Source organism: Actinia tenebrosa, unplaced genomic scaffold, assembly GCF_029948245.1.
Source record: "Actinia tenebrosa isolate PJP-AT-01 unplaced genomic scaffold, QUT_ActTen_1.0 PGA_scaffold15__27_contigs__length_11533743, whole genome shotgun sequence".
Taxonomy (NCBI): Eukaryota; Metazoa; Cnidaria; class Anthozoa; order Actiniaria; family Actiniidae; genus Actinia; species Actinia tenebrosa.
In genome coordinates, this window is record NW_028292575.1 from 6,241,373 (window position 1) to 6,263,005 (window position 21,633).

The 21,633-nt window shown below is 37.5% G+C and overlaps 2 protein-coding genes across 3 annotated transcripts; one reads left to right on the forward strand and one right to left on the reverse strand.

Annotated features, from left to right (window-relative positions):
- Positions 1–526: 526 nt before the first annotated feature.
- LOC116308351 (dystrophin) lies at positions 527–21,273 on the reverse strand. 2 transcript variants are annotated; one of them, XM_089030147.1, is made up of 23 exons: positions 21,154–21,273; positions 20,921–20,981; positions 20,477–20,538; positions 18,865–18,939; positions 17,892–18,099; positions 17,321–17,406; positions 16,888–16,967; positions 16,691–16,768; positions 15,930–16,099; positions 15,346–15,385; positions 14,987–15,058; positions 14,299–14,438; positions 13,633–13,710; positions 13,125–13,190; positions 12,804–12,845; positions 12,666–12,690; positions 12,268–12,374; positions 11,672–11,867; positions 3,714–4,344; positions 2,845–2,940; positions 2,700–2,755; positions 2,467–2,522; positions 527–2,047 (listed from the first exon to the last, which is right to left on the reverse strand). In XM_089030147.1, exons 1-23 carry the CDS (start codon positions 21,167–21,169, stop codon positions 2,011–2,013), a joined length of 2,478 nt encoding a protein of 825 aa, XP_088886273.1. In that variant the 5' UTR covers positions 21,170–21,273; the 3' UTR covers positions 527–2,010. The 2 variants fall into 2 exon arrangements, with proteins under 2 accessions (XP_088886273.1, XP_088886274.1); XM_089030148.1 differs by lacking the exon at positions 12,804–12,845.
- Positions 7,677–9,374, forward strand: LOC116308345 (uncharacterized). Its single transcript, XM_031718751.2, has one exon. It carries the CDS (start codon positions 7,800–7,802, stop codon positions 8,547–8,549), a length of 750 nt encoding a protein of 249 aa, XP_031574611.2. The 5' UTR covers positions 7,677–7,799; the 3' UTR covers positions 8,550–9,374.
- Positions 21,274–21,633: the final 360 nt, after the last annotated feature.

Genomic DNA, 21,633 nt, shown 5'->3' on the forward strand with positions numbered 1-21,633 from the left:
TGTCTTTTTCTGTTTTTTACTTCTTCATTTTATCTTTGGATACCAAACAAGGTATTTTCAACATTGTCTGATCAGCCTTCAGCAAGATAAGTGGGTTTTTACCCTGTGGTCCCCCCCCCCCCCCCCCCCCCCCCCCCCAGACGCAAAGGATTATGGGGATGTGAAAGTCGAGAATAAAGCTATTTTCTATAATATGCAATCTCAGTAGTTTTGAGTTGCCCACTGGAATTTTTTTTTTCACTGCCGTCAGTCAAAAGGTACTGACTGATTATTTTTGATTAGCCTGCTTTGCAGACTCAAATTTTTACGCTCAGTAATTTCGCCAAAAAAAATGTTTTGGTAGGATGAATTTTGATTGACGGCATTGGAAAACAAAATTTCAGAGTACCTCATTACTACATAATAGTACAGTATTATATTTAAGGGAAGTGTGGAAGTGCAAAAAAGTAAATATATTTACCTTTGGATATAATTTGTTAGAATATAACATTCAGGGAACATTTAGATATAAATTCTTTATATGGGATTATTTTTGAAATGCAGATTCTTTATTCCTTTCTTCTCCTTTTTATATAAACTTTTTATTCCTTTGGGTTTGATGAAAATGGACTTACTGTGCAGACACACTAACCGGGACTACTTGAATAAAACTGACCAATCAGCTAACAGTAATTTAGACAGAGATTTAACCGATAACAGTGTTAGCCAATCAGATTATCACATTCTCACGCTCTCATTATATCAATGTGCTATCTGATTGGCTGGTTAAAAATATTAAAATAAATGTCACAATATGATTGGCTAATGAGACTACAGTAGTTTACCAAAGTAGTCCTGGTTGGAGTATCGGCACAGTAAGACTCAAGGGTATGCTCAGTTTTATGAACTAACCAGAAAAAGTTTCCTAAATAATGCAGTTTGTTAAGTTTTAAAACTATGATCAGTTTTTTTAGATAACAAAATTGATGATGCATGTTGGTCTTTCTACCTCTTTTTACCTCAAAAAATGAGAATATAATTGGGAATATTGTGCTTTGCAAGGGATTGAGGGATTGAGGGGATGAAATGTTTTTCAATATGGGGGAAAGCTTAGCAAACTCTCTTGAAAAACAGACTGAAAAACAAAGAAGTTTGATTCAAAAACTAATTGAAAACCTGTGTAGCAAAAATGGCAAATGGCATCCCCTAAACAACCCTTTGTAGATTATACTTACAAAGTTATGTAAAAAATACAAATTATACTCGATTTAGGCAGAGCTTGTAGAAACAGAGTTCTCAGTTTTATGTACAGTTTAAGTGTGCATTTAGGTTTTCAGAAATATGTCAATATTGTAAGTATTTGGGGAATTTTTCATGGACTTAAACAAGGTCTTTAGACAAACCTTAACTGAGGGAGGTCTGTACTGTAATATATAGACTGCAAAATGAATGCATGAGATGAACTTCATAGAGTAATAAAGATAAAGATGACAAGTCTAAAAACAGGGTTTTTTTCTTTTAGAAATAATTTTTACACTGGACTTTTAAGTAGCAATTTATGTCTTTCATTTAAAGACTAATATGGGACATAATTGGTTGACTTTGAAGTCTGTGGAATTTCATAACAATGCATGGTGTTGTTCAAGTTGTAGATTCTTTCGTGATTGTTTGATGGGTGTTTGGTCTTAATTCACATGCTTGAGAACCTGTCATTATGCATGTTATTGCCTGCATGGACAAAGCAATGATATTCCACCCTGTCATGGTCATGCCTGTAGTGGATGGTCCCTTGTCTCATGATTGTTTGATGGGTGTGGTCGTGGTTCCCTCGTTTGAGAACCTTTCATTATGCATGTTATTCCCTGCTAGGAACTAGCAGTGACCTTTGACATGGTTATGCCTGGAATATATGGTCCTTAGGATTTCTCCTGTCAACAGTGGTACAGGTAGTCACCATACGAACAAACCATGAAAATATATTATTTGTCACAAAATTATAGCACCAGTCTGAATCCTTGGATGGCATTTTACTTACAAAGGACCATATTCCTCCACATATCCTGAAGGACTGGGAAAGAAAGGGAGAAAAATGAAAAGACTGAGCTAGCATCACAGCAAATTCACTCCATCTTAATTTCTTGTGCACAGCTTACAGTAACGCGCGAAACCGCACAACTTGCTGTAAGGTATAAAGTATTTTTTCATGACATTCCATAGGCCAGTGCCCGACTTAGTGTTTCCCGACAAAGTCACAAAAAGACTTTGATTATTGACATCCATCAAAATCTACTTTGTCACGAGGACAAACCTACGCGGGCAATTTTCCAACGCCTAAATACGAGTCCATTATATTATAGTTCAAAGTCTCGAAATTAGCGCATTATTGCACTAAATGTGGCCGCCACACTTATAGAGGGCTTAGCAAAGGGTTTGAACACTTTTGTCACGCGCAAACAAGAAAACACACACAGGGCGTCAATAACTTACCTATCAAACGAGTGCCCTTCATTCCTAACCATCGGTATACTACTATTGGCTGCATACTGTTAAAAAAAACAGATGGAAATATGATTAGTAGAACCAAGGTATTCTTTCGACCGGTACATCTGACGTTATGGCCGCCATGTTGGACGACTGAAATATTTGCTCAACCAAAATGGCGGCACGTCTGTCGTCAATGCCATAGGAAGGGCCGGCCAGGACTAAGAACAAAGATTTACCTGATTGTCTGTTGTGTAGTTATTATAGGAGAGCGACGCATCGGAATAATCATGGCCTAAAACAATAAAAGATAAAACACCCTTAGATGTACATCTGCTTTTTGAATGACTGCAAAAAACGGTAGGGAAAGGAAGAGCTACCCACCTCTCTGCCGGGAGACCGCTGATACTAACGACTGCATTGCTTCTCCCACCATGGCAGCAGCTAGAAATAAGTCGCTGTGGATTTCCATGGAAATATCTAACGACAGAAAGACGTTGTCAATTAGACTTACGACATCTTGAACTAACTATTTTGAAGGGTTATCTTTATTTTGGAGCAAATGGGGTTTGATGCACTTGGACTTGTCGTCAAGTCATTGGAAAAGGGAAACAGAATATCAAACAGGATTTTTCTCCACTCTTCATCAATGGGAGTGAAAATTAGGTCATTAGGAATGGAAAATAGAATCAATGACAAAATGGGATTTCTCCAAGACTCGACCAATGACACCACGAAGATAGGGGACCAGTCATTATTTAAGTCGGGAGGGGGGGGGGGGGGGTGGAGGAGAAAATGGGGGGTCCTCAATTTATTTTTAGTGGAACATTGGGGGCCTTTGAAGGTCAAAAAGGAAAAGAAGATTGGGAGGATTTCGTAAACAATTGAAGGGGTCGCCTGAAAATTAACATGAATGCTATTAGGCTATTAGGCTGGGGTCTGGAAAATTTTTGGCATCAAAGACATTCTCTCCTCCACCCCCCTCTCCCTCCGACTTAAATAGTGACTGGTCCCTAGGTAACTGGAAACAAACTGGAAATTAGGATACCAAACAGAATTTTCCAAGCTTTATTACTGGGAGTGGAAATAAGGTCACTGGGAATGGGAAATAGAAACAAGATGGGAATTCCACCAGGAGGTAGGTAACTGGGAACGGGAACTGAATAGAATACCAAAATGGGATTTCCTCAAGGTTCATCACTGGGACTTAAGGCTAAGACATATTTTCACACTTCAAACTAACGACAACTAACCTGATTCCGCATCGAGAGGAAAAGAACTCGTCATGCAATCCACGATGTTCTGTAGTTCAGCCTCCTGGCGTGACGAATCGATCCTCGTGGGGCTTCCAAATCCAGGATGAGACGGCGAAAACCGCTGTAATGGTGGCACAGACGAAGAAGGAGCGTTAAAACTCATGTTCGAAGTCACCTGTCCATTTACTGCAGGGGTCGATAAGTACGGAGATGCACCAACCGCTGGTAGGTATTGTTGTCCTATTTGGGGTGACACCCCCCTGAATTCATTATCAGCTGTCCGCAACCCAGGAAGAGACCCAGTCGGCTGGAAACGCGTAGAGAAGTCCTCCTGGTTTGGGCTGGTTTGGTTGGCAGACACTCCCCTGATTTCAGTACAATTTCTATCAGTTCCTGGGGGATACATCATGGTCGGTTGTGAACGTGCTTGTGAGGATGAAACCCTTGGTATTTGCGTAGGATTATAAAGTCCTGGTGCGTGTTCTCTGTTCTGCTCGGTACTGAAGCCTCGAGTTTGAGGGGATACTGCTCTTGGTAGTGGCGTTGGTTGGTAAGGAATAGTTGCTGAAAGAACGCTGTCTGTGCGTTGTGAAGATCTTGGCTTTTGCGCGGCAACACCACTTCCGCCCTGAAACCAAAACATCGCAGAAAATTTACTCACTTCAAAAAACGACTGCAAAAATTCTGGTTTGCTTTGAACAAAACCACAACCTCGAAGCTGTTAATTGTTGGTTTAATGATCTTATCTTGAGGGAAAAATTAAACAGAAACAAATTCTATTTGCACCAGTGTATTTTTGATATTTAGTTCGACGAAAAAAAATAACAGACTGGCTGCCGGTTATGAAGTATCTTTGTCGTTAAAACACACTCTGTTTCATAGAAATCGGTAAAATACGCGTCGGTAAAATACAAAAGACGTTTCTTAGTTTCTCCATCAGTACGACCATTTTTGCATAACCGATAAGCCTGTCATAAAGTACATAAATTCAGACGTTTCTCCATCAGTACGACTATTTTTACATTAGCCTGTACATAAATTCCAAAAGTTGTTTCATTTTTACGATTGAAATCGTAGGGTTTTCTTCAAAAATGCTTATTAGAAAAGCACTTTTTTGGTTGGAACACATTTTAAGTTCTAAGTTCTAAAAATGCATGAAGCTCTAACATCTATTTATCATGATCTGTCGGTTATAATAAAGTACATCAATTCAAAACAACTTTTTACGTATTTACCGATCGACATCTTTTCCTTAAAACATTTTTGTTACAAAAGCACTTATTTCGTTGTGGCATATTTAAGGTTAATGAAGCTTTAACTGAAAATGTATTTACCGTCGTGTTTAGTCGCTTCAAGTCGATATTGTTATTCCAATACCCGCCACAAGAACACTAGATATATCTGGTTCATTTACATGAATTGAATGCAATATAAGTAAAGATGGATGTATGAAACCTCAGTGCGATCTTACAAAAAAATTCACAGGTGAAAAAAATAAAAAATGAAACTATAAATTAAAACATTGGGAAAATCTTACTTTTAAAGCAATTTATGCTATGGTTATCCTTTTACTTTCATTGATTTTGATTTTGAACCGGCAATTTGGGTGCTTATGTTAATGAAATCGTTAGAGTCTCATTTTTAGATATTTTTATTTTTAATGACTATACAGCTATAGTCATGTTGTCATTAGCAACGCAGAATCATTTGCATTTCAAAACTCGCGCATGAGTATAAACCCCAAGAGCTCGCGATCTCTTTGATCGCTTCTTGCTTGACTGGGAGTACTCCATTTTACATTACCGTTCAGTGACCACGAATAGTAATTCCAAGCCGAGGCTGCAATAAACTATAGTTTTGCTATGCGCGGAAACTCTTACCTTGACACGAAACTATTATTCGTGTTCACTGAACGAAACTGTAAAATGGAGTATTAAAAGAACAAGAACCGATATCTTTTCCTTTAACCACATCAGTTTGAAGGACCGGGCAGGATTTTTCGACATTGCGAGCCGTTTTGTTATACAGTACCCAAATTAGGGTTTTAGTTTTCGATACATTGGGTAAAGCTGAACTCTGTATTCTTAAGGTCGATTAACACGGTACGATTTTACGTACTTCGTGAACTACTTCGCGTAAATCGACCGTACAACTTGCCTACGACTGAAAATGGCAAATAAAACTTGGCGGTAAGCATATTGCGCATGACAGTTGTGAGGAAAAATCATACCGTGTAAATCGGCCTTAACACCAAAAACAAGCCTGCGTTTTTTAGTCTCCAGTAGTATATTCCTCACCATTCGTTCCCGGTTTTTGCGCCTGAAATGCGCCTGAACTTATTTGCATTGCGCCTGAACCATTCTCGGTTCTGATTCGTCTAATCGGACAGAAGGAAATGACCTTAAAGCTCATTTGCATTGCGCCTGAGCTGAACGCGGTTTCGATTGGCCCAAACGAAAATCAGGAAGTGACATCACAATCTATTTCCGGAGTACATTTACATAGATTAAAAAAAGTCCTAGATAAAAGGCGGGAACAGTCCGATCCAAATATCGTGACTCAGAGACAATTATACAAACCTTTTGTACAAATGTTTGTGTAGTTCTTTTGTTTCAATGAAAATTCCTTATTCATGTTAAAGCCGAAAAAGCTTGTTATACCACTCCAGCTTCTTCGATTTATAGGCCTCAAAAGAAGGAAAGAGAAGGTTTAACGATTACGAAAGTGTATACACTTATTTCAATAAAGTTAGGCACCAGAAAAGCTACAAAGCTGAGACCGACAAGGATTATGGGTAGATGCATAGAGACAAGAATTTAAATCTAAACCTAGAATTCAGTTTTCATTCTAGTGTTTTTTCTATGCACATACGTGCAATTGCGGGAGCTGTACGAGTAAATCCAGACAACCCACCAAACTCATTTCCGTTTGCTTCCATGTTACTTTCTATGTTTTTAATGCTCACAGTCTTCATATATGTAACTTGAAATCGATCCTTCAATTCGTTCAGAGATTCAAGGACTATATTGAACGAAGGATCCGTTTGTACAAAGATGGTCTCTTGAGCCATTGTATAACGTCAACCTTACTCAATCTTCGAGCGAATCTAAACGCTAGTCGAATGGCATCCAGACAACATCTGTCTCATATTTATGCTATTCTACTAACTATAAGAGGTCACCATTGTAACACCGCCACGTGTCAACTTCTATGGCGTTTTATTTTGGCGTTTTATAATGGCGTTTTATTTTGGCGTTTTATTTTGTACCCTAAGGGACTGGTCATAAAGTACAGGAAGTTGGGGGGGAATCAGGGGGTGGGCCACATAATTTTGAACTCCTTGAAAGGGGTGGGCAGTCAATGAAATGAAACACCAAATTTGTTGCATTACGGAAAAAATTAGACACGAACCGAGGAAGATGGCTGAACTAGGGATTTTTTTGTTGTTGACGAATTTGGGCGCCTTTTCTGGGAAACTGAAACGTCACTAGTCATAATTAAGCACAGTTAAGTACCGTATTACAGTCAAAGGACATGAAGCGTGCCCAGCTAGACTGAATTTTCAATTCATAAAAAGATTTTTGGTCGTTCCAATCTCCCGAGAATGAAATCCAATTTTAATCCAAACTTGGAAATGTGATTGGATTACTTTTCAGCATTTGTACATGTCCTTTGACTGTAATACAGTATTCTAAATTCAATTTCACTTCATTGACTGCCCACCCCTTTCAAGGAGTTCAAAATTATGTGGCCCACCCTCTGATTCCCCCCCAACCCCCCTGTACTTTATGACCAGTCCCTTAGGGTACAAAATAAAACGCCATAATAAAGCGCCATAATAAAACGCCATAATAAAACGCCATAATAAAACGCCAAAATAAAACGCCAAAATAAAACGCCATTATAAAACGCCAAAATAAAACGCCAAAATAAAACGCCATAGAAGTTGACACGTGGCGGTGTTACAATGGTGACCTCATATATATTTACTAGAATAGCACAAATATGAGACAGATGTTGTCTAGATGCCATTCGACTAGCGTTTAGATTCGCTCGAAGATTGAGTAAGGTTAACGTTATATAATGGCTCAAGAGACCATCTTTATACAAACGGATCCTTCGTTCAATATAGTCCTTGAATCTCTGAACGAATTGAAGGATCGATTTCAAGTTACATATATGAAGACTGTGAGCATTGAAAACATCGAAAGTAACATGGAAGCAAACGGAGACGAGTTTGGTGGGTTGCTTGAATTTACTCGTACAGCTCCCGCAATTGCACGTATGTGCATGTCAACGGCCACAAATATCCCTACAGCAATTTGGCCGCACATAGGACACAGAACCAGTTCAAGAAACAAGGCAAAGTTGGTTGAAGAAGTAAATAGAGAGGGTAATTTCAAACTTGCAGACAACGATGATTATGCGAGAAATTACTGGAGCAAGTACGACCAGCAATACCCACACTCCCTCATAGCGCATGAAATCGAATCCGTAGAGATGGGTAGGCTAATATCTTTACCCAGTATGATGATTATAGTCAGGAATGACTTAACTAAGGCTATCGAGATAACCACCACACTAAACGCCACTAGAAAAACGGAAAATAAATTCGACAGCTATGTTCACGTCATCTGTATAGTGCGTTCAATTCAGCCGCTGCCGTCGAAAAAAACAGATGGCCAATTTACCGAGGTGTTGAAAGTAATGCTGAAAGAACCAAAGCACCTGATGATGAAGGCCTATGTCGATGATATCAAGAAGGCCATAACTAAGAAAGATTGGAAAGATTTGCCTGTTGCTTTCAAGTACCTGAAAATAGGCGAGAAGTAGAATGAAGGACTACAAGAACAACAACAACAACAATAGAGAAAAAAGGGAATTGTATCTAAATAGAAACGCTTCATCCTGGTTCCTAGAAACCAAATTTGTCTCATTTTCTGCACATTTGATTACCTAGAACAATCGAGAAACGAATAATGCGGGCTTGAAATGTTGTAATACGCTTTCACTCTTTCAGCTACGGTAATAGCACCATATACTAAACCAATCCTTTTTTGTTGCGCGACTTTGTAGCACGAAGTAAAGGTGGTTTTTAAAAAAAAGTCTTTCTACTCTCTGCGACAAAGAAAATTTATTCCACATGGTAGTAATACAAACAACACATTTACTACACCTATAGTCCTATAGTCTATGGATTTGTAAACAGACTCAAACATTATACGACTGCACCTAGTTTAAGTTTGGAGATTGATTGGTATATTCTTCATTCAAAACTGACTAAGAATGTGTTCAGAACGTTTCCAGGCTCACGTATAGTCTAGGCTTAGTTTCAGCTGGAAAAGTTAAAGTAGACTCTTACGAAAAAAGAAGAAGAGTGTCGATGCTTATCCCCCCGCTTAACCACGACCAAATACATCATATGGAAGCAGAGGAATGCGCTAAATGGTTAAGGTGGAGTCTCTGGCAAGTGGCTTCGCTTTTAAGAGCTAAAATCCTTATTCTTAGGAGACGGTACTGTGTGCAAAATCAAGAGATCTGAGCTGGAAGGCAGGACAATTTGTCAAAACTCTAGTTTCTGTATATCATTAGCTTCCAATATGCACTCCATACACTTATAGGTTTAGCACACTACACAATAAAAGAGAAAGAACCTTTCTTACGGTGTGTGTGTCGTTACTTTATTAGAGAGACAAAAGAACAAGAGAGTCTAGATTCTACTTTTAAATTACCTAAAATACCTTCTAAAGAATATTTATAGGTTCTGTCAAATGAAAATAATTTATACAGAGCTTAGCAAACAAAGATTGACATTTCTGCTTGATAACCAGTCTTTCGCTCCACTGCGTTTTAATTAGTCTCATATTTTTTCGTTTTCATGTTTTGCTCAAAAAATGTATATATATTTCAATAAAGTTAGTCACCAAAAACCTAGAAAGCTGTGATCGCTGAGAATCATGAGAAATATTTTATATTCAACAAGTAAAGCTTATGACAAACTGAAGCGGTTGAGGATGCTCAGATGAGGTAAACTTGTAACTGGTAGAAGATCTCAAGTCCATCAACAGTTATCAAGCTGTTAAAACATGTAAAATGTATCTATCCATAATCCTTGTCGGTCTCAGCTTTGTAGCTTTTCTGGTGACTAACTTTATTCAAATAAGCGTATACACTTTCGTAATCGTTAAACCTTCTCTTTCCTTCTTTTGAGGCCTATAAATCGAAGAAGCTGGAGTGGTATAACAAGCTTTTTCGGCTTTAACATGAATAAGGAATTTTCATTGAAACAAAAGAACTACACAAACATTTGTACAAAAGGTTTGTATAATTGTCTCTGAGTTACGATATTTGGATCGGACTGTTCCCGCCTTTTATCTAGGACTTTTTTTAATCTATGTAAATGTACTCCGGAAATAGATTGTGATGTCACTTCCTGATTTTCGTTTGGGCCAATCGAAACCGCGTTCAGCTCAGGCGCAATGCAAATGAGCTTTAAGGTCGTTTCCTTCTGTCCGATTAGACGAATCAGAACCGAGAATGGTTCAGGCGCAATGCAAATAAGTTCAGGCGCATTTCAGGCGCAAAAACCGGGAACGAATGGTGCGGAACATACTACTGTCTTCGTCATGTAATGTAACATTTTTAGCAAAAATTTTAAATATAAATTTTATACTTCAACAAGTTCCTTTATTTTATCTTTAGGTCGATTTCAGGCAGGTGGTCACTTTAGAAGGGGCTCATAGTATTAACTTCTAAGGAGGACCGTTTAGTCCACCCCTAGGTCGATTTAAGGCAGGTGGTCACTTTAGAAGGGGTTCATAGTATTAACTTCTAAGGAGGACCCTTTAGTCCACCCCTAGGTCGACTTAGGGGAGGTGGTCACTTTAGAAGGCTTTCATGATTTTATACTTTGAAACAGAACCCTTTAGTCCATGTTTAGGTCGATTTAAGGCTGGATGTCACTTTAGAAGAGATTCAGTCGCTTTAGAAGGTATTTGTGATCAACAAGACCCTTGAACAAAAAACATCTTGCTTTAATTAGATCAATTCCCGGGAAATTACTATCAAGATCCCAACTTTTAATTCAGTTTTTTCAAATTTTATTCAGCAGGCCTTTTCATACAGTTTATTGCAGAATTATTTGAAGATTATTTGCAGTAAAAATGCATATTAATAATATACAATGACGAAAAATGATTTAAAATTTTAAAACATTCTTGTGATGTTATACATTTATATGAAATTTTATACAGTTTATTCTTCGAAGTTTTTTCATTAAATTTTCATTCATTAAAATGATATTTATTAATTAAATAATCTAATAATTTAGGGTTCTTAGTCACCCCACTCTTAATCTTACCCTTTCAACTACCTGGATCATACTTGTTCCCTGATCCTCCTTGGCTGTCGTTCGTCCCCGTCTGACAGGGAGGAGCGACACCTACCCGAAGATGATCTGGGAACGGGAATGCTACCTGGATGAACAAGAGGTGGGGTGAGGGGACTAAGAACTAATTCATTATCTCTTTGTTTTAGCTTATAATGCTTAGTCCTAATGTTTTAGCTTTTTAATATACTGATATAACTTCATTACTACTGTCTACTAATACTAGATGGATTTTATCATTGTTGTCATAATTTTTAAATTTCGTTAATGCATAAATAATTTCTATAATGCAAGCAAAAATGCGAATGAAAGAAAAAGTGGAAAAAAGTGATTTGACTCTTATCATCACCGTCACGCAATACAGAGTTGTTTTCGTATGAAATCTACTTTGTGATCGTACACGGTAACGGTCCATGGTAACGCGTTCGTCAAGAATCGAGTATGCTCGCGTGACAGACCGTAACACGCCGTGACATAGGACATCATTGCGTGACAAATCGTTCAGACAAACAGCCTATCAAATTTAACACCATTGCTCAGTTCTTCTGAGCTCATTCTCCATTAATACCTGATGTAATAAAGATCTCAGTCGATTGAGTTGGATTTCTAGCTGTTGATTGTGTGACTCGAGCACTTCTTCGCGAGCCAAGAGCCGCTCTTTCCGCTGACGCAGCAGATCTGCTTCGTCTGAGTTATCCAACGTGCTAAGACTGAGGTTCTGGAGCTGCAGTTGGTGAATGCGGTCGATCTCGTCGCGAAGAGCTCTGTGAATGTTAACGTAAAAATAGTTTGGATGAGAATACTTTGGTTTAGTAACGCTGAGGTGCACATTCAGGTAGCCAAAAACTGATATTAGTCGTCCAGGAGTTGTTGAAATGCAGTTGAAATGCACTATGGGACACTATTGCGCATGAGAAGATATGGATATAGACAACGCTCAAAAAAATCTTACTCTCAAGAGTATGACACCCCTTGCATGTGACGTCAAAGCAGCTCGATCTGGGGGACAAAACAAAAGAATTCCAATCTCCTGAGAATTGGAACCTATCATTTTGTCCTCCAGATTGAGCTGCATTCCAAAGTGCTGCAAGGGGTCTATACGACTCAAGAGAATAAAACAGTTTTTTTTTGCGTCACGTCACGTCACGCCACGGCTAGTATTACCTGTTGTCATTCTCTAGGTTAGATATTAGACCTTCTAGTTCGTCTTGCTGACTTGGATCTAGGACATGTCCAACTTCGGTTGGGCTACGAAGCTGTAGAGTAGTTTCCTACATATAAACAAGCTCACTTTGAATTCATCATCATCATCTATTTGTTGTATCAGCAAGAGTTAAACACCTTCAACAGCTTCTTCATCATGTATGATAACCAACAACCTCATCACCATCACAAAGCATCTCCACTATTGTCATCGTGTATCATCACCATCATCCTCATCGCCATCACCATGTATCATACAGCAGCCTCATCACCATCATAAAGTATCATCACCATCGTCATCATCGACATTATCGAAACGCAAAAAAAAAATCGAATAAAATGAGAAAAAGAAAACTTACCGTTGGAAAAGGTTCTTCAGATCGACTGCGTAAAAATTCAAAAATAAAAATCATAATTTAACAGAAAGAAAAGACAAACTGCGTGAAACAAAATCCTTTCCCTCTTCTCCATTCCCCCTCGCCCAACGCTGTACTCACCTAGATGGGTAATGGTGATGTATTGGCCCTCGATGTTCGTCCCTGAGAATGCAAAACAATACTATGATTAAAGGTTATAAAATATCAAGCAACGAGCAACCTCTCCTTTCAGTCAAGAAATATCGAGTAACACAAAATAAATTGTGTGCAAAACTTGTTACAAAAAATAAATATTGTGCAACATAAATTCCTGCAACCCTCTCCCCCCAAAACAAATTATTGGTCTAAGCCTTGAGGTATTCAAAGATTAATATAATCAGTCTTATCTGGCCTGAACCGGATACAGGGTTCAGCTGCCGGCTGTCTGACAGAGATACGTACAAATCTGGTCTGTGTATTGGTGTTGAGTATCTTGGCTTGTCATCGATTTCGTCGTAACTAGCAAGTCTGTGAAAAATATAAACGTAAATATTTCAATATAACCAACATCACCATCATTATCATCTTCATCATCACCACCACCACCACCACCACCACCATCATTATGATCATAATCACCCATCACCCATCATCACCATCACTATGATCATCATCATCAGTCATCCATCACCATCATCCATCATCCATCATCATCCATCGTCCATCACCATCATCCATCCATCCATCCATCCATCCATCCATCCATCCATCATCATCTATCGCATGAGAGCTCTTGGGGACAACTTATAGAAACTATATGTTTAAATAAAAAAAACATTGATCATCACTTGCGCTGTTTAAGCCCAAATTATTATAATTGATATATTACTTGCAATATGTATTACTAATAATATCATCAATATCATCAAGCACAATATTTCAAGTAGTCAACGATTCAAACATCGTCTACCTTGCAGCACAGGAACCTAATTTTTCATGCGTATCCGAATTGTATTTTTTCATTCTTGGTGGAGCATCCACTGAATACCTGTTTGTTAAATAAGATCAATTCATTACTTTAGCTTGTGTTTCTTGCTGGTACACTCAGGTGAAAGTTGGCCCGCCAGTCATGCCTCACAACCTTTTCCCATCCATTCAACCCTAAAATACTCACCCCCTCCCTTCCCCATCCCTTCATCCACACATTACTCACCCCTCCCCTCCCTTCCATCTTCATCAACCTTCCCCATCCCATAATCCACACATTACTCACCCTCCCCCCCTCCATCTTCATTAACCTTTCCCATCCCTTCATCCACACATTACTCACCCCTCCCCTCCCCTCCATCTTCATTAACCTTTCCTATCTCTTCATCCACACATTACTCACACCTCCCCTCCCCTCCATCTTAATTAACCTTTCCCATCCCTTCATCCACACATTACTCACACCTCCCCTCCCCTCCATCTTAATTAACCTTTCCTATCCCTTCATCCACACATTACTCACACCTCCCCTCCCCTCCATCTTAATTAACCTTTCCCATCCCTTCATCCACACATTACTCAGCCCTCCCCTCCCCTCCATCTCCATCAACCTTCCCCATCCCTTCATTCACACAACCACAGTACTCACTCCTCATTAGAAGGTGGGGCATCCTCATTGGCGATAGAAATGTATCTTCCTTTTGCAGGATCCTTAGGGCTCTTCTTCTTCTTGCTGACTTTATTTTTCATAACCTTGGCAAAATCTTTGATGTCCTCTTTCTGTGAAGGCTAAAGACAAGAAAAACTTTGTATTATCAGAGAACTCAAATTACTGTAAGGGGAGTCGGGAAGGAGTGTGGTAGCAAAACACACTTGCCCTTCACCTCTGAGATCTGGGGTTCGAATCCCAGTCACCCCATACATGTGTGTTGAGATGGTTGGTTCTCTTTCTGACTCAGAGGGTTTTTTCTACAGCTCTCTGGTTTTTCCTCCCTCCTCTCAAACCAACCTCATACTAATTCAAACTGGTCAGAGCTACGCTCCGGGGTCATACAACAACCTTTTCTGAGTTAGAATGTGGTGCATTGTGGTCTAGCTTGGGTACAAACATCTTTTATTCCACATGGCCTTGTGTTGTCTGTGCCGAAGCTAGACCACAATGCATCATGTTAATAGAACTCAGAAACGGCCTATGGACTATATAATGGCTGCCATGCAGAGGCGCCTTCACACACTTTCAATTCAAACCCATTGAGCCATGCCACTGCCGTACTTTGTGATGGTGATAAGAGATGACAATTATTTTACATGCCATGTTGATTACATAATCTACTTACTGCCAGACAGTATTCCTGAGTAGGGTGGCCTACTTTGTGCCCTTTATTGACACGCCCTGACCAAAAGCATTCCTATCAAAATTGTCAAAAAAATATGCATTTAACTTTGCAAGTACTAGAATTAAATCTTTTAAGAATTGAAATCTGACAATGAGTAACTAAAATTACAGTGGGAAAAGGTTTATATTAAGGATGTTTACACTATAAACTGTAATAGCAATGTGCATTTATGAAACAGACCAGCTATAAGTGATGATGAGAATGACATTTGACCTTTTATCTCCTACTTTATTAGATATTCTATTCAAAATTGCAACACTTAATAACTGAGAGTTTATCTTGTACTTCAGAACACATACCTGACAAAGGTCAAAGTTAAAACACTTGAGACAGCGATACCTATAATTAAGAAATGTCATAAAACATTGTATCAGTTAAAGATGTGATTTGCGTTTCATGAAATTTTTCTCCGAAAAAAATTATCCCGAGCTCCAGCCTGAATTTTTTCCCAAAAACTTTTGCTTAATGAAACACAATTTACATCTTTAATAAAAAAATTAATTTACAATCAACAAAAACACCTTCAGTTCCTTTATATTGTTGGAGGACATGCAAGCAATTTTTTCTAAACTATGGTACAGTATGAGTGTATCAATACACCTAAGTCCAAAATGGCGCACAGCCATGTGTGTTGCATGAAAATGAGTCGTCAAGGGCCAAATGCAAAGAAATAATATTGTGTCAATGCAAAGTGTACACTTGTTCTGCCTTTCTTTTCTTCTTACATTCAGGATAGCGAAAATTTTGTAGCATCATTTCATGAGAAAATACTGTAAATTTGTAAATTTGGCCCTGGATGGATTGTTTTCAACCAGCCATGCACCATTTTGGATTTAGGTGTATAAATATCCAGATTATTAGTTTATTATTTCCTGTTGAGTACCTGAATCCTACAATAGGATACAACTTGCAAATGTTACACTTGGCCTCGTGCTTTACAGACTCAGAGACAGCTAGTCTGTGTAGGGTGGGTAGCCATACTATAGTCTGTGGCTCGGCAATCATCCAGTAAAGGAATTCATCCAGGTTTATTTGGTTCATTGCTCCTGCATTCTTTTGAGAAATAAAACAAAGAATTAGCACGTGAATTTATATGTTGAAGTATAAATTGATGAAATAATGAATGGATGGATAGGATGGGATGGGATGGATGGATGGATGGAAGGACAGAATGATGGGATGAATGAAAGGAGGGTGGATTAATGGACGGATGGATAGAATGATATATAAAGATGGGTGGGATGAATGCACGGATGAGATAGGAGTATGCAAAAATAGATGCATGCATGCATGAAAGAATAGAATGACAAACGGAGATGGGAGGGATAAATGGATGGAAAGATGGAAAGACAGAAGGATAGATGCAGGGATTGATTCAGTATGCATGGATGGAACGATAAATCTAAGATGGGATGGGATAAATGAATGGATGGGATGTCCAGAAGGGATGTACAGAAGGATGGAGGGATGGAAAGCCAGCTAAATGGATGCAAGAATGGAATCCAGATAAATGGGGATTGATTTGATGAATGGATGGATAGATTATTAGAAAATAGGACAGGATGTAAAGATAAATAGATGCATAGATTGATGCATGGATAACAAATTAATATTATACATGACCTATCAACAAATATAACTTACCCTTTCAAAGCAGTTTCTAACAGCAGGTTCTACACTGGTCCCACAGAAAACTGCATTTTCAGAAATATTTTTTGGAATCTAAAACCAAAAAAACAAAATATTCAATAAACCTTATTATCTCGACACCCATCAATATACACTCAATAGTAGCCTAAAATACTAAAGATTTCTTCAATCGAATCAGATAAATTCTGTACCTGCAAAGCTTCTTGCAGAAAAAGCTTCAGACATTTCCTATCCATGACACCATTGCTGTTACACAATTGCCTAAAAATATCTTAAGCAAACCAACAAAGTTAAACTTATACTGTTTTTCTTTGCATGCAAAATCATGTGTTCACCCATAAGATGATCAGATGATCAGCGACCTGAAGGTTCGCTGACTCATTCTTTTTTTTCCTTTTCCCATTTGCAAACTGTAGCACTGCAATTATTGCTCACCCATTATTTGATTTTTTTTGGCTCTACAAATTCTAGATTGGTTATTGGATTGATAATTTTTTTGTGAGGGCGAGGGGTGGGTCTGCAAATCCTTGGAACATTTATACCACTCCTCAAGATGGCTGTTAGTTCAGACATTCCCTGTGAGCCCATCCTGCAATGTAATGAAGTTTTGCCATAATGACTTACATTTATACTTGTCCTGCAAGTTTGCTGCACACATAAAGGAGAGTCCAACCTTAAGAGAAATAGTTTGTACAAATCCTGTTCGTCCCCTAAAACGATCAATATTCAATATTTTAAATCATATTTAGATATTTCAAAATAGTATTTTTGACAAGTGGAAATATTGCAATATGCAACATGCACATTAAATATAAAATCAACTACAATAAAATGGCTTTTGATGCCTTTGAAAGCATTGTATCACTTCTCCATCCATTTTTTGATATATGTAGTTCCAAAAATTAACCATGGAGGAATTTGGAATTTCCGAGGGATGGGAGGGTAAGAGAAACAAAGAAAGAAAGAAATTATAGAGTTTGTATGGAAGAAAAATGGAATTTTGAGGGGTAGTGGGTCTTATTTTCTTTTTGCATTGGTGAGGTATGCATAATTTCTGAAAAACTACACAATGTGTTGTCATTCAAGTTACGCTCTCCTCTAACAAGAGAGTAGAAGGGGTATTGCATAACAACATTAAAAATAACTGCTGGGGACAGAGACTATTAAAAGCACTGTGACTGATAAATAATCTTACGGATCAAAGACATTGAGTATCCAGTTAAAAGTGAGATCACTAGCCAAGGGGATGTTGATAAAGTCCTGTCTGTCACCATTTTGACTGATAAAAATTGTAGAAATAATTTCCTGTACATCTGCAGCCGTGAGAGGATTTTCTGTATAGCCATCTCTAATGTCTTCAGCTTGTAAAGATGATATTATAACTGGAAGCTCTAACAGATACACTGCGAAGAAAAGAACAGTTGACTTCATTCATCTTGATGCAATGTTTTGATTCCCATTACAGAGCATTTCTTTGTTTAATGATTGTGCACGAAAAAAAGAATATTTTTATGGATTCTTAACTCAAACAAAAAATCTTATAAGCCTGAAGCAAGATGATGTTTTACCCCCGACTCTATACCATTGATAATAGTTTTTAAAATTCTTTCATATTAAGATTTTTGATTCCTTAGAGAATACAGGAACAATACAAGTCATAATTAAAGAACAGAAGCAATGTTAAAAGGATTATGGTCTAGAGACGGGGGTAAAACGTCATCTCGCTTCAGGCTTATTATCAAGAGAATCAAACATGGTTTAAAATTTAAAAAAACATTTAGCACAAGGTAAAAAAGTCTCAGACACTAGGTTTGAAATCTTAGTTCATATTACGTGACATTGGCAGAGGCCTTGCTTAATTAGGGGTATGGTGTTAGATAACGAGGTAATTAAGGACAATTAAAGCACTGCCAGGTGCCTCATTATAACTTTTAACCTCAAAGTACTTGCTGGGTAATAATGTAAAGTTGCTGCAGTCTAGCTCCTAGATAAATGTGCCCTTTAATCTCGTAGCCAATTATAATATCATAAACAGGCAGGTCAACACAGAATTATTGATAAATTCAAAACACTGCTCTCCTGGAAAAATTCAATTTGCTATCTGGAGTTATGCTGTAGGTCTAATTAAAGTCTTATATTATTAACCATTATTTATGTTCATCACATACTCTGTGTCTTCTTTTGTATGGCTCTCAATTTCATTGCTGTACGATATGCTGCATATTTGATGTTGTTCAGTGCAGCTGAAACCAATACACAAATTTATAATAGTTATTATATTGTATAAATATAACTTCAATAATTATTGATCTTTATTGGTGGCATGAGTGGCATGCTATGACACTTTCTCCTACTGCTGTGCAGTTCAGGCTTGGGGTCATGGGTTTTGATCCTAAGCTGAGCCACATAGTTTGTTATCAGTGGTTGAATTTCTTTAATGTTTTGTTCTTTCCCTTGTCACAAGAGTTAATTTCTACCGCTTCTCTATTTTTTCTCCCTCCTTAAAAATCAACATGTTATTTGAGGCGTTGTGTGACGTAAATAATGAATGTAGTGCTAGAGTGCGAGGAGTGAACCTCACCCCCCATACAATCTCAAGTAAGGAAGGATTAGCAGAAGAGGTTGGAATGCAACTATAATTTCAGTAACCAGATCTATAATTCAGAATAATATTTAAACCTTAATGATACTAAATGCAACTATAATAATGTACCTCTGCTTCACAGAACCCAAGTTTAAAACAGAGCTTCCCCTAGGCTGTATGTGTATTCTTTGACCCTACATAGTTTAGACTACTATTTAATGATAAGAAGCTAAAAAAATTTCTTTCTTGTGATAGCTTGAGGGATGATATTGAGGAATTGCCTTTAGGCAATTTATAATGTATCTCTGTCTCCCACTTTGCTAGATTCTCTCCTGGCATGCTATAGATATGTTTTGGACCCTGTGTACTCCCTATCCAAGGATAAAAATATATGAGTTTTTCTCTTTTGTGATAGCTGGAGGGATGAATCCTTCTTAAAAAGAACATGAAAATACAAAAGAAATTATACTTTTTCTCAATGGAATTTGTGGCATTTCATTTTGCATATTAATATATTCATGTTAGAATCACATTCAAGGCAGCTTTGAGAAGGGTACATTGCAAGACTTTAGGCAATCTATAATGTATTAATGCCTTCAACTTAGAGACCCCCCTAGGCTATAGATACATTTTTGACCCTACAGTAAAGAGAGATTATGATTTTAAAAAATTGGGATGGGGATTAGCAAAACATTGTCATTCATAGACATATTTTTACTTATCATATAAATACCAATGAAATATCTATTTTTCTCTATTTCGAAAAAATTGATATCTTCACACCTGAAAATAACATGTTATTTTTCACGTGTGAAAATAACACCATTTGCGATGGCTATTCAAAAATACACGGAAAGAATTACCTGAAAAAGCCAAAACATATTTCATTAAATAATTATATAATAAACAGAATATTACATGGCTGCTTGGAGATAGGAATTTTATCTTCTCATGTTGAAAATCTCACACTTGTTCCCTACCCTCACTCGAAGATAAAATTTGTATCTCCACTCTCCCATGTAATATCCTTTTTATAGCACTCATGCATGCCATAGGGCTAAATAATACATATTTTCTCCAGGAAAAGAAAATGCCTTGGCATGCCAAAATATTGCATTATTCCAGCCCTATGACACATCTGCTGTAGAACCCTTAATTTATTTATTTTTCTTCAACTCTTTATTAATAATTATTACCTATATCCTGGTTGAGTTTCACCATTTCTGGATGATCCCAATGAGTGCATTCTGTCTCATGGCTGTAGATAAAGGCAGCCGATATAAATAGTTACTAAATTAATCATTTAAAAGGAGACTTCAAGCTAATTAACCTGGCTGACATCCAACATCAACACAAGCACTTTTAAGGATTAGTTTACCAATATAAATGCTTTCTTTGAACTTGTGAACTCATAAAATTTTACTTTATATCATAACTGCAGCTTTTGTATTTCAATTCTAAACTTATAGCTCTTTCTAAGCCATTTAAAAAAGCTGTTGGAGTAATTTAGGTACATATAATGGCGAATTAAAATTTTTCAACAGCGATAGTTAACAAACAGATAGATGTTATCTCCTTCAGTTATAGTATATTATTATTTTATCGCTATTATGAAGGGAGTGTAATGCCGGTAAACTTACTTTATGTAGTAAGGGATACCGCTCGACGTTTCTGAACGCTCCCATCCCTCTGGTAGTTTACCTGACATAGTAAAAAAACAAAAAATTAGGCCGAAAATCGGAAAAAAATAAACAAAAAATAAAGCTTAGTTTTACAGCTTTGAGCGCGACACAAAGATTCTGTCATCATTCAATGCACGACTATCACTCGAAAGCGCCTACAAAACGATACAAAAAACGATGACACAACTCACTTGTAATGCCAGGCATGTTGTAGCTTATTTATACAGCCATTAAGCAGTCAAAATAGGAAGCAAAAAGCTGTGTTTACCAAACGAAAATTCACTGCTTGCTCTTCGAAATTTAGCAGCGTGAAATTGTTTACGCTACCGCTGTTGCTACCAGTAAGCGGTTAACCACGGGAATGGCATCCTAACACAGGAAGCCCACCGTAGAATGTCTCTCGTACGATAAAGGTTTTTCAAAAGTGGAGAAGTAATAATAAAAAATAAGCCTACATTGCATAATTATTTTATTTTATTACTAAAATGTGTGCAATTGGTTTTTTAAATGTTTTTTTCCTAACAATAATATTTCCTTCCTATGATTACTAATAGCAGAAAAAATAATAAAGCGCTTGTTAATATTGTTGAGGTAATATGAATGGAACAGTTTTTTTAAAAGAGCTATATTTTTACCGTAGTTTTTCATTTTTCGTACATTTTTTTAAATAT

What these genes read in the sequence shown, in the direction of transcription:
- LOC116308351 (XM_089030147.1), bottom strand. An exon ending in TCCTCTCGATGCGGAATCAG is followed by an intron (nt 2,941 to 3,713) that starts GTTAGTTGTCGT and finishes TTCTGTCGTTAG; the next exon opens with ATATTTCCATGGAAATCCAC. An exon ending in GAAGGGCACTCGTTTGATAG is followed by an intron (nt 2,048 to 2,466) that starts GTAAGTTATTGA and finishes TTTCTTTCCCAG; the next exon opens with TCCTTCAGGATATGTGGAGG.
- LOC116308345 (XM_031718751.2), top strand. Translation starts at nt 7,800, where the DNA reads ATGGCTCAAGAGACCATCTTTATACAAACGGATCCTTCGTTCAATATA.